General features: G+C 40.9%; 1 protein-coding gene across 1 annotated transcript in view; it reads right to left on the bottom strand.

Moving 5' to 3' along the window:
* Positions 1-18,922, bottom strand: part of dync1i1a (dynein cytoplasmic 1 intermediate chain 1a) — a gene marked incomplete at both ends in the record, with an annotated part of 57,940 nt that overhangs the window by 16,556 nt on the left and 22,462 nt on the right. The window contains 4 exons of the mRNA XM_079259212.1: positions 1,127-1,273; positions 11,923-12,048; positions 12,252-12,351; positions 15,508-15,667. Of these exons, the coding sequence (XP_079115338.1) occupies positions 1,127-1,273; positions 11,923-12,048; positions 12,252-12,351; positions 15,508-15,667 (533 nt within the window). The remainder of the gene's footprint in view (positions 1-1,126; positions 1,274-11,922; positions 12,049-12,251; positions 12,352-15,507; positions 15,668-18,922) is intronic.

Raw genomic sequence — 18,922 nt, 5'->3', positions numbered from 1 at the left:
CTGGTCTCATTGTTTCAGGTATGCAAAGATTTCTGCCAACCTATACAATAAACATCCTGACTACAACAAGCTGTGAGGGACAGAAAAGTATCATTTACTTCAAGTTGTTATTAATCAAATTGAACTTAAAACATAATCCTTTCAAGATCCTGTAATTCTACCCTGAAACACATGACATCATGAGATACTCTGAGGGCTGAAAGATGCAGCGGCTCGCAGGCTGCTTGCATGCCCGTGTGCAGTCGTCCCTTTAAATCTCGCTACACTTGGGACATTTGCTGCTGTTCAAATCCACAAGTGTGTGAAGCCATTATATCATTACTGGCCAGTAATTGATTTGTCTGCTGGGCTGCACAAAGAGTCCATTCAGCAATCAGCACCATGCTAGTAGGTCGGACTCACTAACTGGAGAGGACGAGAGCAGCGGTCCCATTTTCGGAGTCCACAGCCTCTTTAAAGCCGCAGTATGGATGGCATGTAGCTACATGTGTGTCTACATGCCTTCTGGAGCTGACACTGGAAAAGGCCTCGGGTCCTAAGATGTCTTCAGTGTTTATTCTTTAGTAATTTGTTGAGGGTCGGTGGGTTCAGTGGAGCTGAACTAAGCTGTCCTTTCTGCTACGTGTGGAGTGTGACTTCTCTCATCGAGTGTTGATAGATGATGCTTCAACGCGTGCCAGCATTACGCCCAGCAGTTATTTTATTTGCCATGATGGAAAGCAATTCAGCTTCTAGTAATTCTGTTTGTCTGACAGATGTTTGAAGTGTTTGACGCTCGCTTTACATGCTGTTTTAATATGCAACAACTGAAAATACAAGAGTGATGCGTTTCTTTCTTCTGTTTTGGTTTGTTTTATTGATGCTCAAAGCATATTCCAGGACTTTGGTCCACTCTGAGATGCAAAACAAGCAAAGGTTTTACCACATGAAAACCTTGTTGTTGTCCTTTCAGTGTTTGTTTTTCTTGCTGTTGTCTTTGTGAATTGACTCGCAGTTTGGAAATGATGAAATTTTTTAGCCTGAACCAACTATTTTAACTTTCTCACAGCTCCAAAATCAAAGTGGTGTCACTTTACTGTTTTCTGCACTGGTCTATAGCTAGATGTCATACTGGAACCAGACTTACGGTGTGAGCAGCAGCAGAGAGAGGGGTCCTCTGGACAGGGGTCCGGCGGTGGCTGCGGTTGTCCCACAGGACAATCTGTCCGGAGTAAGTTCCTCCTACCACCAGGTTGGGATGAAACCTTGCAAAACCAACAGACACCACTGGAGACTGTGGAAAGAAGAGGAAGGATGGAGAGATGTTGTAAGGGTAATTACTACATGCTAACTGGTGGTGGGGGGGTTGTTACATGCTATTCAATTTTCAATTCAACTTTATTTATATAGCGTCAAATCACGGCAATGCCATCTCAAGATGCTTTACAGACAGAGGGAAAACATAATGAAGGCCAATTCATAACAGCCTATATAAGGAAACCAACAGATTGAGTTGAGTCCAACTCAATCTCCCATCCTGAGCAAGCACACTGGCAACAGTGGGAAGGAAAAAACTCCCTTTTAACAGGAAGGAAACCTCCGGCAGAACCCGGCTCAGGACAGGCAGCCATCTGCCTCTGCTGTGTGGGGGGAAGAGGACAGAAAGACAACAGACAACAGGAACTGCTACTCCCAGCCAGGGAGACCTGCTGAGACAGGAGACATACATGTTAATGATGCAACACTGTTATGGGGGGGGGGGGGGGGGTAAAAGAAAGAGATAAAGAGAAAAAGAAAGAAGCTCAGTGTATCAGGAAATGTCCCTCAGCAGTCTAAACCTATAGCAGCATAACTAAGGGATGCTAACCATCCCTAGCTATAGGACTTATCAAAAAGATAAGTCTTCAGCCTAGTCTTAAAGGTGGGGAGGGTGTCTGCTTCCCTAACACTAACTGGGAGCTTATTCCATAAGAGAGGGGGGCCTGATAACCAAAGGCTCTGCCTCCTGCTCGGCTCTTTGAGACTCTAGGAACCACAAGTAAGCCTGCAGTCTGCGAACGACTGCGGCTAAAGCCATGCAATAAACTGACAGAGGATATTAACTGAGGAGACAAAACAGCAGACGTGAGAAAAATGGAAGAAGCAAAATGACATGAAGTGAAAAGGTAATGCTAGATGGCTGCCAGTTACGATGACACATGGAGGGATCTCGATGGGTGGCAGACATGGGGACACAGACAGAAACTGGGATGATGAGTTTGGCCACTATGAGGGTCTGCTGAGGAGAGCAGAGAGGGGTGACGCTGGGGTGGAGACCAGACAAAGAGGAGGATTGTAGTCCTCTCTCCCTCAGCCGTTTCACATTACAGCATCAAAACCCCAGCAGCCACTGGAGCGCTCACTGTAGCCTCCATCATGACAAGCACCCCCCCCCACCCCCCCCACCCCCCACCCCCTCTTCTCGCCAACCTTCCTGCCCCAGTATGTTTATTGAGTTTTGGTTCCTCTTCAGTTCTCATCCCACATGGGCTCCAGTGCACAACAGCTAGCTCCTCCTGACCTGGAGCTCCTGAAGCATCTGCACGTCTGAATTATGAGAAAAGGTTTCATCCCGAAGCGCAGCGCTACAGGAGGGCAAGTGGTGTTACGCATTAACAAGCTGCGATGAGAAACAATTTACAGTCAACGCTTGGCCAAGTGAGAACGATACACGAGGCTCTCAAACACGACTCACAATTAAAAGCAGAAAAAACTACAACGTGCAGGGTGCATTTCGCAAACATTGCTTAATATGGTCGTAGATTTGTCAGGAGAAGCGTAGCTGACAGTTTTAGTGTTCCTGAAAACGTTTGCCAGATATTTTGTTGTTGAAGCAGCAGCTCTGAGAGGCTGCAAGGATCCTCAGAATATTCCCAAAACTCATTTCTGAATCACAAAGGCAACAATAACACGCTTCAAGATGCTCTTACAACTGAATTTGCTCTGAAACTTTAGCCTTGTCAGAGATTATTGACTTGGCAAAGGAGAAAAGGAGAATAATAAAAACCATTACAAGTTAATATGAAACCTCTTCTGCAGCAGAGTAAACATGTAAATACTGGATGCTAGTTTTACAATGAGGCTGCACAGCAGCATCAGCAGGACGGTCAGGACGGGGAAAGCACAAGACTTCTGTGTGGCGTTTGCATGTTCACCCCATGTGCAAGTGGGTTCTCCTCAGATACTCTGACTTCCTGTTCTAGGACATGCATGTTAGGTTGAATAGTTACTCTGAACTCTCCCTAGAAGTGAGTGTGAGTGTGAATGGTTGTTTCTGTGTGTTGGCCCTGTGATGGGCCTAATCAGGGTGTACCCCGCCTCTTGCCCAACGATTGCTGGGATAGGCTCCAGCTTCCCCGTGACCCTTAATTGGACTGAGCTGTTCAGAAAAAAAGGATAGTTTTACAATGTTAATGCTTTATTTTATCCTCAAAATGCAAGAAAAACAACTTAATGTGAGATTATATAATATTCTGTTCAACTGAAGCTCCTTTTTCCAAAGGTAGAAATGATGTTCCAATAGTAAATACATGCCATAGATACATTTAGTTCTTACATCCATACGACACTCTGGCAGACACTGAGCGTTATGAGCAGCAGGTTATAACAAAGCAGCAGCAGGAGCTTGTTATAATGTAACTGAAGAAAAATAATACAATAGCATAGAAATTCAAGCGCCTTTTTTCCTCTTTTTTTTTTTTTTTTTTTTTTTAAAGTTTCTCCCTCTCTGCTCTGCCTCCATCACTGCCACCACAGCATGTGCAAAACAGCCAAACCCCAGTTCAGCTCTGCAAAACAAACAAGAGGGAAAGAAAACAGTCGGTGCTCTTTATTTCTCGTTTTCGTTGCTTCTGAGGCATCACGGCTTTCAGAGGCCGGAGAGTCGCTTCAGATGCTGAGACTCAAAATAAACTGAACTTTGGTGATAAAAATAAAGCTGCTCGACAGCTGCCAGGAGGACTCATTCTGAAAAGCTTATTTACACAGTCTGACAAAAAGGTTTTAGCCTATTAGACTGCATTACTAACATGATGTTGGAGTGACCAGGAACCTGTAGAGCTGATGAATGGAAGCTCAATGACTGTTATGAAAATTATGTCAGGTTTCATGTTAAAAAGACACCAAAAACACAAAGAAAAGCTCAGAGAAAACTCCGTACTGCTTGTCTTACTTTACTCCGCATAAGGGGAATTGTTTTGTCACGATACTGAAAGTAATGACCCATTTAATATATCTCCAAATTCATTAAGTTCTGTCTTATCACACTAAATAACAGCAATCAAACTATCTGAACTAACATGACTCTGCTTCAACTCAGTCATTGTAACATTTTTACACTCTTGTTTTTGTCTGATAGGTGTCTGTCTTCTTCCATTTAAGTGCATCATTAAGAAAATAGTTTCATTTTTCCATCTCTGTACACAAATACACATCCATTAATCCTGTACTTGGTCCATAATTAGTTTTTATAAAAGCAAAGCTCCAAAAAATGTTGAGACTAAAAGAGTGAAGATTATTGTTTTGTCTGAGTTTTCATTTCCTCTTCCGGGAAAATAACTATTAATTTTGCTTATTTGTTTTTTCACTGTATGTATTTATTTCTTCCATTTTAGCTTAACATAAAGTCTGTGAACTGCTAACCTGGCTCTGGCAGGAGATACAAAAGCTGTATGTTAAGTTATAGCTGATAACCATTTAGCTTTGCACTGAAATTTATCCGAAAGATGCTAATGATGTTTATTGTAATGGAGAAAATTTTTTAAACATCAATAATTTTTATATAGTTATTCCTCGTACAAAAGACTCAAGATTCAGATGATTTTATATTTGAGTTTTTGTCAAAACTTTTAGGATTACATCTACATCAGTCCTCTCCAATTTCTTTGGCAGAGTTCAACATGATCCCAATTTTGCCATTAACACAGTCAAAAATGAAAGGTAAACATGTAAATCCTCCAGAATAAACAGACACAAACAGAAAACATCCACGCTCTCTTTCTCCCTCCTCCAGTTACCACCCAACATAAACATCTCTACCCCACATGAGTAATGACAAAGGAAGCCAAATCAAATCAATGGACTCCTCTATAAGCTCCATGTGTTAGTTTAACATACGTGTTGCCGTCTTCTAAGGAAAGTTCCTGACTAAACACTGAATCCCCTTTTTGAGAAACCACAGGTTATGCGATCATTCCCCTCATGTTCTGTCTGGCTTAGTGAACAGAGCCTCTGAAAATTTGCCACATAAATACAATATCAGGAACCTTGCAGCAGCAACTTGGATTTTATGTAACGTTATTATACTTCATTCATTCATCCATTATCCTAACCGCTTAGTCCGATTAAGGGTCGCGGGGAAGCTGGAGTCTATCCCAGCAGTCATTGGGCGAAAGGCAGGGTACACCCTGGACAGCTTGCCAGTCCATCGCAGGGCCACACAGAGACAAACAACCATTCACACTCACATCTATGGGCAATTTAGAGTAACCAATTAACCAAACATGCATGTCTTAATAAGTAATTAATAGGGGTGGGAAAATCGAATTGAAAAATCAGAAATAGGGATTTTTTTTCTTCACAATTTTAAAATGGATTTTTTTGCTAAAAAAAAATCTTTTTTTTTTTTTCAAATAGATAAAATTAATCCACTATCAAATTTTTGTCATTTTCAGTGGTTTTATTGATCTTTTTACTCGTCTTCTTGGGCATTATAGCAGCAGAATGATGGTCTGGCTACTGTGTTGTTTTTTCCAAACTGAAATCAAGAAAACTTACTAGCAAAAAGAAGTTTTATAAAAAGTTTTTTGTTTTTAATCTACAAAAATCATCAATATTGAAGAATTTTGAGAATCGCAGTGCAAATCGAACCGGCACCCAAAAAATCCGAATCGAACCGAATTGGGACAAAAGCATATCGTCACAGCCATAGTAATCAATATTCTTTATAAATAGGTATAAATGTACTACATAGAATTAGGTGCTTAAAAGGATTTGAAATGTGAAGAAGCTCATGATGTAAACTAAACAGATGTGTGCTTTTCCTACATTTGCAGAGAAATGCAACATGACTGTATGGTTCAAGTCTTCATTCATTTTGTGCTTGATTTACATGGCAGCACACGTCTACAGACATACTGTACCTGTAAAGCTAGCTGGCTGCAGGTATTCCACACTCCCCATGCTGACACGATACCAGCGTCAGTCTTCTCATCTAACTCACAGTAAGACAGCGATTGAGCCAATTTCCCGAACTGTCAAAAACTTTCCTATTAAACCCAGTGCAGCCACACTCCTGCATTCTTCAGCTTCCCTTTATTTCACACTCTGGACATCAGTCATACAAGCACATCTGTCTAAATAGCGTGTGACTCCGTCTACATATCAGCACGGACTTGACACCAGGTCTGACATTTCATTTCCAGAATCAGACTGGCTTTGTGGATGCATCTTAGATCACATGCAGCGCAGCTCAGACACCTGCTAAGTCATCTCCTGTCACTCCACACGGGCAAAAGGTGAGGAGGTATGACTTCTGGTAAAAAAAAAAAAAAGTCATATTTTCTGGAAGAAAGTGTGAAAGTTGTGCAGGAAAACACTTTACCAGTTTGAATAGTTGGTTTCATTTCCACCTTGAGGCAAAGTTTGCTGTGTTTGTGTGTGTGAGGAGGAATTTCACTCACGGGTATCATCTAATAAATCTTGCACAGAGACTCCAAAGGCTAAGTGTTTCTGCCAGTCTTCATTGTGTTGTTGGGAAGTGTTTTGTATGGGATAATACACACAAGGTATACTGTGATGAAAGATGGCACCCAGAAAGGGATTAGAGATGTTTGAAAGAATGGCAGAAAGAGAAAGCAAGTCGGAGAGTCAAACACTCCCTTCTTTGTCATCCTCTTCCATGAAGCCGCTAGAAGCTGACTTGGGAAGGGAATGGAGTGAAAAGGCAACCTAGCAGAGAAACAGGGAGGCCCAATATGGCATGTTAAGACAGTATATCCTCCCAATCTCCATGTTGTATTCCTCAACTCCTTCTGCACCCCCCACCCCATCATCCTCACCGCACTCATATGTTTTCCACTGTGCCTTATCAGGACCAGATGGATCCGACTGTCTTTCCCTGCATCTCGACTTCGTAAGCTCCCCTCCCTTTCCAACCACCTTTCTCTCCCTGGCTTCGTTCGTTTATGACACCCCACAGATTTTGTCACTCTGTGGTTTCTGGCACCGAGATCGAAATACCGAGCCAGAGTCTCCATTTCACCAGACAAACAATGGAGCGAAAAGCATGAAGAGAAGGCTTTGAGAGCACAAACAGGCCTTTTGCTGCCTAAAGCTGCTTTATCTTTCACATCTTGTTTGTTTGCCTGGCTCGCATCTTCAATTTTGCTGCTGGTTTTATTGGAATTCTACTTTTAGTGAGAATAATACTGCCATGAAATGTTCTATTATTTAGTTAAGAAGTCCACATTTTCCAATCACACAAACACTACAATGCTTCCTATCATATAGCACTTGTCCATACTGTACAAGTGCACAAAAATCACAAGGCAGGCCCTCCTCATGTCTTCAGATGTCCTGATTAAACACTTTTTGTCTCCACTTGTCCAGTTTCCTCTGATTTTTATACAGACACACTGCATACCATGCTGAAACTTACTGAGAGTCCAACCACTAGCTTGTTATTGCAAAAGTACTGCTTAATGTCTCAAAATCTGTTATTTGACTTTTTTATTAATCCAACTAAAATAAATGAGTAAATGCAAACAAATGCCTCAAGATGCAGTTAAATTTCAAAATCCATTAAAAGATATGTATTTAATTATTTTCACATAAGAAAAGTCTTTTACATGGAGACACTTGGTTCTTCTATTGAGTGAGATGTCTATCTTATATTAGGCTACTGTTAAAACTAGGATAGGACTTGCTTTCTAGGAGCATCCTTTACTATATTGCTTAGAATCTCCTTCACACCTGTGTTGCAGCCAAATGTTTACAGTACATTCTCTAACACAAAAATAAAAACTAATGCAGTCCTATCTAGAACAGACAGGACTGTAAAAACACAATCCAATAATTTTAACCTGTCTGTTCTTAAATGTTGGATGGTGATATTATGTCCATATATACATATGCAATATATATATATTCATTCATTCATTCATTCATTTTCCGAACCGCTTATTCCAATTCAGGGTCGCGGGGAAGCTGGAGCCTATCCCAGCCGGCTTTGGGCGACAGGCAGGGTACACCCTGGACAGCTCGCCAGTCCATCGCAGGGCCACACAGAAAGATGAACAACCACACTCATGCTCACAATCACTCCTAGGGGCAATTTAGAGTGACCAATTAACCTATCATGCATGTCTTTGGATGGTGGGAGGAAGCCGGAGTACCCGGAGAGAACCCACGCATTCACGGGGAGAACATGCAAACTCCACACAGAAAGGCCACTGACCAAACCTATATATATATATATATATATATATATATATATATATATATATATATATATATATATATATATATATATATATATACATATATATGCTGCACGGTGGCGCAGTGGTATATATATATATATATATATATATATATATATATATATATATATATATATATATATATATATATATATATATATATATATATATATATATATATATATGAAAAGAAGAGTCCAAAAGGATAAGACATTTGCCAAAGGGAGGTGTGTGGTTTAGGAGGGGGGTGAGCAGAGGTTTTTAGTCAAACATGCCTTTTTATGTGGTACAACCATGCCCACTTAAGAGACCAGTGTGAAGTTACATGATTGGACCCAACTGGGATGAGGTGATGATAGGTCCTACTCCATAATGAGGGGAGGCGCACTGGTACCAGAATCAACAGCAGTGGCAGCCCTCCTTTTTGAGGTTCAAACCAAACTAACACACTGATGGATCAAACACACTTCCTCAACTTTATTACAGGTCAATGGCAGGCTGATCATTTTCATGGACCAAGAAAAGCACATTTTATACTAAATTGTTGCTCAAAATATATGAAAAGGTGGAGAATTATCCAGAATTTCATTTCCGTTTTTTCATATTTTAAGTTAAGTGACAGTAGTTTTATGGAGTCGCAAAAAAAGTCCCTCTGATAAACAGATAAAAGCTGCTGACTGGAAAAAATAACCTCAGTGTGTTGTATGTTTTTAGCAAACTGCCTAAATAATGAAACGAGGGCACTGTTTCAAGATTTTTGTGGCTGATGTTCAATTTAGTGGCCCACTCAGGCACCGCCTGTTACCTATTTAGTTATCAAGATTTGGTTATTAACCAAAGGAATGTGATCATAGATGCTAGTAGATGAAATTAACTTTTTTCTGAGAGCTTTGTGACTCAGCCTTAGAAATAAGTTAAGAGACTGCAAATAGCTCTGTACTGCACTGTTTTATTTCAAATACAAATAAATGGCTCATAATAACAGCATTTACTGTATATTGCTAAATAATATAATAAGAAACAAAAGAAATTTACTTCTTAAAACCCATCTGGTGACGCAGTGCTCTGTTATGTGTATTTCCAGTCATCACACCAGTGTGCATGAAAATAATCATGGTCAAACTTTTACCACTATGGAGATATTTTACATAGTTAGAAAGCTTAGAGTCTCCGCAATTCATCCCCCAAGTTGGGTTTGCAAAATAGGTGAAGAATATTCGACAAAGGTGGATATTAAGATGTTCACAAAGCTTTAAACATTCTGAAAATAAAGGCCGAACAATGAGCTTCCCGTTACATCCACAGTATTTATTCTACCTGAGAAGAATATTCGTCAAACTGAGTCTTGTTTCCTTAATTATTGCAGGAAAGACATGATCCAACAGTTCAAAGCAGATCTCCAGGAAGTCCCAGAAAACTAGAACCCTGGAAACAACAGGGATATTTTCTTCTCAACAGTAAAATTAATCTTCTTTTAAATAAGTACAGCAAGAGGTTAACGTTTATTAAAAAGGCATGTTTTTGCCTTGCCAAGGCCCTTGACTAAACTGCACTCAGCTAGACCAGAAATAAGGAAGCTTAGCTTCACCAAAACCCCATCAAAAAAACAAATCCTTCAGTAAGCCAGAGCCTTAAACAATAAAGCCTCAGCTAAATCCAACCTCAACCACAAACCAAAAACCTTTCACTGCCGTTCTTTTGTATCCTCAGCACACACACGTCAAGCCCTTCATGTGTATAATAAATATACAGACACATGTATGCACATATACATAGGCATCTACCTAAGGAGCTCCTGCGGGCAAATCTGAAGAACAGAACCGGCTGAGCTGCTGTTAAAAGCTGATTTTCAGCAGCAGCAGTGTGTGCCAACTCAGTGTCCTATGTATGCATGTATGAGTCCTGTATATGTATAGAAATCAGCAAGTCTGTGATTACAGATGAAGGGAGAGCGCATGTGGCTGCCCTCTGCTACTCCTGCTCAGGACGGGAGTTGGAGGTTGAAGAGAAAAAGAGAAAGCAGTGAAAAAGAGGGGAAGAGGCACTGTGGTTTTGGGAGGTTAAACAGCAGAACATGCTCGCACATTAAGAGTCATCTGATCCGCAGCTAACTAGAGTTGCAGATCTGTTTGCAGAAGGCGCCACAGGGGAAAAGGAATGGTAGAAAAAAAAAAAAAAGCAACCCCCTAACTTTCCTCATCCTTTCCATTGGACTGTTCTCATCCAAATCCAACAGCAACAGGGGGATTAATAATGGATGATGTTATGTATACCATCTTTTTTTTTTTTTTTTTTTAAAATAAAAACAACTTAATTTTATCATCCACTGTTTATCTTTGCTCTGTTGCTGCCAACTCTTATTTTTCTCACTAAAGAAGTTAGCAATATCCCAGGTCACACTACCTGACTAACATGTAATGATGGGACTTCATATGTTTCTGGTTGTTCGTGCTCATTTTCCTTTATCCATCAGCATAAGCAGACAAATAAAACATATCTCCTCATGTGGACATGTAGAAGGTGTTTGCAGAGATGGTTTGAATGTATGACACGTAACAATAAATAAATGCTCTCATTGTGCTCTTGTTGCTGTCTCTCCTCTTAAACCTGATCACACAGAAAGTCAAGTCTGTTTCACACACAGGCAGCAAAGCCCCCTGTTGATTTCCTGAGCATTTAATCGGCTGCTTACACAAATATCCTCGCTCCAAAATGTCTACTACTCTATGCTGACAATTCACAGATCAGTATGCGCAGAAACCACACTGTTAATAAAGTCAGATGTACATGTACAGTACATATTTCACTTATGTACCATGTGGAAAATCTCCAGAATCCTACAGCATTAAGATGCATAGCTGCAATCTATCCGTGCAACCACACGAATTTCAGCAGCAGCATGAATTATGGTGCAGTGAAAGAAATGAAACCTTAAAAAAACTAATATGGTAAGCTTTGGTGCAGTACACAGGAATGAGTTGCTCTGTGTGTATGGGCCTTTAAAGTTAAAAGTGAAACTATGTATTTCTAACATAACTTTAAATACATCTGATTTTCATCTGCTAGATTAATGTGTGTGGGGATAAAAATAATGATGGGGCATCAGTGTGGGTGGGCTAACGCACAAACACATGCGGCGTTGGATTAGGAAGTGGTACGCCACATTATTTTACGACTGAAACGTCTCTACGTGTCATTCCTCCACCTCTCTTCTACTTCCTACCGGCTTCTTTCTGTCACTTGCTATTAGCATCACGCACTTCAAAGAGTTTTTGTTCCACTTCAGCCTCAGTCTCTTGAATTAAGTTGGCCTGCACAAGTTTACACTAGAAGTTTAGTTCTCTCCTATAAAAATCTCATTTTAGGCCTTCTATCAAAATATATACTTCTGGAAATACGTGTGAGTCTGATTGGTTTAGAGCACCTGACAGTGAAAGATGTACTCTGGAGTGGCCTTCTTGAATTTAATATTCCACACCAAGGCGACGCCGTCCGGTTCATGGGGAGCATCTTCATTGTTGTTATAGGAGGCGACCAGCAACTCTGGATACTGAAAGACAGAAAAACAAAGATTTGCTCAAATAATAAAAAACAAAATAAGCTTATCTTTAAACACAAACAGAAGCAAGCAAGTAAAAAGTGTACAATTTGAATAATGGCTGCTGGTACGTCTTAGGAGATGATTTGGGTTAGGTGTGTGAAAATGGTCGAGCTTTAGATTTACACTGGGACACTCAGAGTTTCTGGCCTCACCTGAGGTGACCAGTCCAGACAGGTGATGACACGATGCTTGGACCAGTGCTCATCATAGAAGAGTCTGCTGAAGGACAGACTGGAGCAGCTACCCAAGTCCCTGAAAGCAAACCAAAGAAAGAAAGTCAAGTCTGGCTTCTTGATCAAGTCAGCTGAGCTCTGTTCCAACAGACAGGAAAATATTTATCGTCTGTGTAAACTGGATTGATTTGGACTGAATTAAATAACTATGAGTTGGAATGAGTTTAGATTGGGCTAAACTGGATTATAATGGTGTCTAATTGGAATTTATTTACTTTGTAAGGTGCCCTGAGATGACTCTGGTTGCAAAGTGGTGCGACATAAACTAAATTAAATATAATTTCATGGGGCAGCTGGTGCAGGAAATGATGTTAAAATAAAACTATATGCGACAAAGCCTTGACAGAATATTACCCATGTCTCCCTGAACAGTCTAAAGAGAATGGATGAGACTTCAGAAGGATGGTGGTAATTGCAGGAAAGCTGGAAAAGGCCAAATAAGGGTCCCTAACCTGAGGATACCTAGCAGAGACATTCAGATCAGTATCTACTTCTCGGTGCAAGGAGGAACATGATGGACACTGCTTAAGCTCAAGAAAATGACCTCCAGCAGGCCACTGGAATGAATGTATACAAATTTTATGAAGGTGGCATGGGGACTTGACATAGTGGGTCATTGTGCCTCCTGCTCAGCACCATTAGCCATAGAACGCCAGAATTAGCCTGTGTTTCTCACAAATGAGAGTTCATCCCGAATGCATGGGTCATACATGAAAGGGTCTGGAAAAGCCTCTTGTAACATCATTCAGCATGTTCAGACTAAACTAGGGATGAGGGTCAGTGATGGTCAGAAGACCTGCAGACACACAAACTGCAAGACAAACTGCTTAGTTTACCACTTAACCCTACTAGCTAATAGTAATTACTAGTACTTCCAAAGACTACTGTTCTTACTATCAGTGTAACTGAAACCTAATAAAATATGTACATTTACCTTTTAAAACTATAATAAAATATTTTCTAAAGTAAAGTCAGAAGTATTGTAAACATAACTTAAACACATCAGATGTGGTGAGCGAGCAGTGCTGAGCTGTAGAAAGTAGTTGTTCATGCTAAGTGAGTTCCTACTTGCAAACAGATTTCACAGTTTCCACCCAAATACTGTAGTAAATGCATGTGGGTTATTTCTCACTCTTATGTGTAAACTTCACTGTAAAAAGTTTACAGAGACGATTTTTACATGTGAGAGTTTGTTTTATTTGTTGCTTTTCAAGTTGATTTCATCACTTAGAGTTTTTGAGTAAGGTGGCGATTAGGACGTCTCCATGGCGATTTTCTGACCTTCTGAATGAACTAACTCTTTAAATAATCAGCTTATTATCAAAATCCCTTATGACTTATTGGATCACGTGTGTAATATAATGTGTCACATGTTACAACGATTTGCCTGTGTTTGGATCATAGACTGTATATAAAGAGATGGACGAAGCCTCCGCGACGTCACCCGTAGGTTTCTGAAGAGCTGAATTGAAGCTCGCTGGGCAGTTCCTACCGTCGCCATGTTGGCAGCGTCATGTGCGTCGTCTCGCCCGGAAAATACAAATGTGGGCAAAGAGGTGGCGCTGAGAGGGCAGCCGTGAGCATCTTGGTGGATGATTGACATCGAGCGAACTCCGAGCTGCCTGTAGCTAAAAGCTAACCGAGCTAACCCCAATATAACGGGAGCTAACCAGCTAACGGAGGTAAGCGGGCTAAAGCTAAGTCATGTTGTTAACCGGCTAAAAACCGCGGTTGTTCTACGTTCTACGTTCTTCTTACTTGAAGCCGGAGATTGGTACCTGTCAATCAAAAGGACACGCCCCTAAATTTGCCGAACTTCAAGATTAAATTACTTTAAAACGGGCGACTTAGAAAAAATTCACTCCCCCCACAGTTGTCATGAAGGTAAACCTGACCGATAAACCGAAAATGGATTTTTGAACCAGGCTGTAAACATGTTTATTTCTGCCATGAAGTTGGCCTTTTTAACATGGGAGTGTATGGGGATTTGCTCTGTTTTGGAGCCAGGCCCTAGTGGATGAAGGGGGAACTGCAGTTTTATGCACTTCCACATAGGCTTCACTTTTTACCGCCGGAGGTTGCCGGTTGGTTTGGATGTATGAATGTTTGCTAACTGATGACATACTGTGATTTACTGAAAATACATCACGCAACTTTTGTGAGTCTGAATCTTTCTTTAAGATCCAAATACACTTAAAATGTTTATGAAAAATAAAAGTTTTGAAAAGCAGGGGGAAAACTGTTTGACTGGCTCTGCTGCTTCCCGAGTCAGTTATTTCAGCCTCCAGTGAGAATACAGTTTTCTTCTGGTTAAACTAAATGTTATGCGGGTTGTTATGTCACTGGCCCCTTCAGAAAGTTGTGCCACCACGGTTTTATGTTTGTCTAAACTCTCCATGTCAACTCTGCAAGGGTAAAGTCACCAGACTGTATAATCTTTTTATGAAGTACTAATTACCACAAGTTATGAGCACAAGTATGTGTGAATGGCATCCGCATTGACTGTAAGACTGTGTGAGGATATAAATAATGAAACAAAGTAGTGAAATGTAGGTTATATATCAAAATAAGTCCTTGGAAAGGAAAGAAAAAGAGGTCTGATGTTGAGTGCCGGGCCAACAAGCCTCACGCTTCTCAGAGGGTGAAGCGGTCAAAGGTCAACTGAGTCGATAAAATCCCTTCTTCCTTAATAGCAGAGCAGTATCCTAAAACAGCTTTGCACTTATGACTCTAAACAACTTTAACCAACACTTTGGTAACCTCCATCTGGCGCGAGACGAAGGAAGAAGGCGAGACAATGCTCCATAAGTTGTGATGGTTGTCAGTTCACGGGAGTCTTTAACCCTATGAGAGTGTGACATCATGATTAAGACATGCTCTTTAAAGAACAAAGAAGCTCCCAGGCCCCGAGAGTGACACGGCTGCTATGAGTCAGTTTTAGCACATTTGTTAGTTGGAGATGCATCAGTGGCAGCTCACATGTGCGTTCACATTCAAACTGTGGCCTTTTTTCAGACTGCCAGCACAAATCAGTTTTGTGGGAACTCCTGATTGGATCCAGATTGATTTCAGGAAGTCTGAGCAGCAAAAATAAATGAATAACTAAAAAGTGGAATTGGATTTAAGAAAACATCTGTGGATTTCTACAAATGCCACTTGGAGCAAAACTGCTCACCCGTCTTTGTCCTCAAGATCTTGGCCACTGTAGTTGAAGAAGATGTCGCTATCTTCAGCCAGAGCTCTCTCCATCACCCGTATGCTACAATCAAAGAAGCTCTGAAACTCAGAGGAGTGCAGGATCTGCTGCCTCTCCTCCTCTGTCAACTCCCGCAGTACTGGAAATGAACCTGGTGAAAGAAACATAATCACAGAAAAAGACTCTTACAGCGTTGTGTCTGTACATGTACAAAATTAAAGGAACACATTGTGTACAATCATTACCATGTGACTCAAAGTGAGTCCCACTTCAGGGATACCAATCTGTCCAGTTAGGAAGTAACACAGATTGTGAATCAATTTCACCTGCTGCTGTACAAATGGAACAGACAACAGGTGGAAATGAGAGGCAATGAGCAGCACAGCCTCTATAAAGGATTGGTCCTGCAGGTATTGGTCCCAGACCATTTCCTTCATGCTTTCTGGCAGATTCTTGGTCATGTTTGCATTTTGCCAGTGTCCTCGCCACTAGAGGCAACATGAGGTGGTGTCTGCAACCTACAGAAGGTGCTCAGGTGGTGCAACTCATTCAAGATGGAAGAACAATGCACAGAAGAAGGTTTGCTTCATATGACAGACATGAGTCTGTGGACGTCATGGAGAATATTCTGCTGTCTGCAACAACCTCCAACAAGACCAGTTTGGCAGTAGGTCAGTGACAGTCTGGTGCGGCATATTCTTGGAGGACCACACAGATCCATATGTGGTACCCTGACTGCGATTAGGTACCAGAATGAGACCACATGCTGCTGCAATCGGACCTGAGTTCCTTCTGATGCATGACACTACACAGCCTCAAGTGGCTGGAGTGTGTCAGCAGGTCCTGCACCAGCCTGAATGTTCACTAGACCTGAACACAATCCAGCACCTGTGGTACATCATGTCTTGTTTCATCCACCACTGCCATGTCACACCACAGACTGTGCAGGGTTTGGTTGGCTTCGTGATCCAGGTCTGGAAGGTGATCCTTTAGGATAACATCGGGACCATAACCGGACATTGTAGAGGTTGCATCCCGGGAGTGGAGGCCACACACGCTGCTGAGTCTCATTTTGAACTGTCTGAAGGATTTCAACAGAAGTTGGGTAAACCTATGATCTGATCTTTCCCTTTTATTTTGACTTTGAATCCAGACCTTCAGGCGTTAATACCTCTGGTTTTCATCAATCATTCTTGTTATATTGTTCTCAAACATTTCACTTTGTAATGAAGAAGGATTATCAACTGGAATATTGAATATTTCATTCATCGAGATCTAAGATGTAGTTTAAATGTTCCCTTTATCTTTAAAGGGGTGCTTTTATGGTATTTTTATGGAGTTTTCTGAGCTTTCTACAGTGTTACAGTGTTGAATCCTCATCAGACATGTGAATGGCACCGTTTTTTATTACCTAAACGCATGTTTGAGTTTGAGTTCCAGCACTCTCTCCGTTCGGTTTCCATGGCAACGAAAAAGCGTCGTTTTAGAGAGTTTTTTTTTAAAAAAAACTTTGAAATCCTTGTGACGTCGCAGGGGATAAGGTTCGGTGATTGGTTACCTTCTGCTGGTTAACAAGGGCATGTACAAATACATCAGGCAGGTGGAAAACGTCGGATAAAGTTATTTCCAACGATGGCTGGTGAGTTTACCAAAGAGAGACATCCTGCTGCATTCGTTGCTGTGGGTTGCTGTTTTCCACTTCGTTTTCAGGGTCTGATTCAGGTTCCAACATGTAGGGCTGTATGCTATGTGTTGACATTGTATTTTGTTTTTTTTTTATTGAGTTCATATTAGCCTAATCCTTCTGTTTATGAGATGTTACAATGACGGCGAAAGCAGTTGCGGTGTGCGCTCCCGATGTAGTGCAGTGGCGGGAGGCGGGGCTTAATGTGGAAGAGTCTTAATCCACTCGTTTTGCCCGCAGGCTGATCTGACAGCCTACGGAGAGGGTCGGTCTGAAGTAAATAAAGCGATTTGTGACAATAACTCGATCAATCCCAGCCCTTCTGGTCTCAGAAATAAAAATAAATTAGCCTGAAATGCGCATAATAGTTCCACTTTAAGGTTTGGACACTTTCCCCTCTAATTAAATGACAAAGGGTACTACTCCAAGGTTTGCCTGGTACTGTATGCTTGTATGTCAAAATGGTCTATAAATGTTCTTTAAGTTTACAAGTGGCTTTAAATGTTATATTTTCAACCTGTGAACAAAAGTCTAGCAATATTGTCTAATCTATTTATGATTAGGGCAAAGAATTGAAATGAAATTATTTTTTTTTTCTAATTCTTTAAACTTTTAGCCAAAATAAATTTTCACAGTAAAGAATAATGTGAAACTATAACAAAGTTTATTTGTGTGGGTTAGTTTGTACATCTGAAAGGTTTTATGATGAGTTTTTCCTTAGATACACTGTAACTTTGGAAAACATTGATGATTTAGCTTCAAGAGAAAAATGTTCACAAGCTTCTGGAGTGGCATGCATCTGTCCAGAAAAGATATAAACGATAAAATATCTCAAGAATTCATTTGAAGGTTAAAAAAAAAAAAAGAGCTAATAAAAAGGATAAATCAAGCCAAATAAACCTTGAAAGGTCTACAATGCTGAACCCAGGCAGGTTATTTGTTTAACATTGTTCTTCTGAGGTCTTAAGCTAATGAGTACGACACAGCCTGAGACACCCCTTACTGTCACATCTACTACCACGAAAAGCACTGCAAGTATGTACGCCACTGACATCAGATTAACGTTCCCTTCATCTCTATGAAAACCAGAATCCCATCCAGGACACAATAAACTACAAACAGTTCCTAATGCATCTTTTCTAGTAAAATCCAACAGCAAGAACTTCATAAACAAGGGAAAAACAAAGCCCTCTGAGCAGTCCGCCTTGCTTTGAACGTAATAGCTGCACAGCACGGCGTCCGGTTTTTGAAGTCACTGTCCCCAAGCACACATGCAGTTTTACACGCACGCACATGCACACACACATATATCGACCTTTACCCTGCCTCTTGACTTTGATCCCACCATCCCTTTGTATTTCTTACGAGTTGTCAGAAAAGACCCAGTGAGTCGAGTGGCAGAGATCAAAGGCCAGACCTTCTAATAGGCCAGAATGGAGAGGAGACGAATGACTGTGTTTATTAGTCTGTGTGTGCATACACATGCTTGTCCCAAACTCACTGTAGTCACTGATGCTCACTTTATGTGGCTGAATATTAATATGACCATCTGTTTGTCCATTATTTTTATACCTTGAAGTATTCCACAACCTCTGCAATTTTTTCTCAACTATCTACTTTTTTTACACGCACCTTTCACATACACATGCTCAGACGCGCACATGAACACACTTCTCTGTTCCTCTTTACTTTGAAAAGCAGCCAGAGGGT

This window comes from Telmatherina bonti (assembly GCF_933228915.1).
Source record: "Telmatherina bonti genome assembly, chromosome: 19".
NCBI classification, from domain to species: domain Eukaryota; kingdom Metazoa; phylum Chordata; class Actinopteri; order Atheriniformes; family Telmatherinidae; genus Telmatherina; species Telmatherina bonti.
Note: the sequence above shows the minus strand (reverse complement) of the source record. Positions and strands in the feature narration are given on the sequence as shown.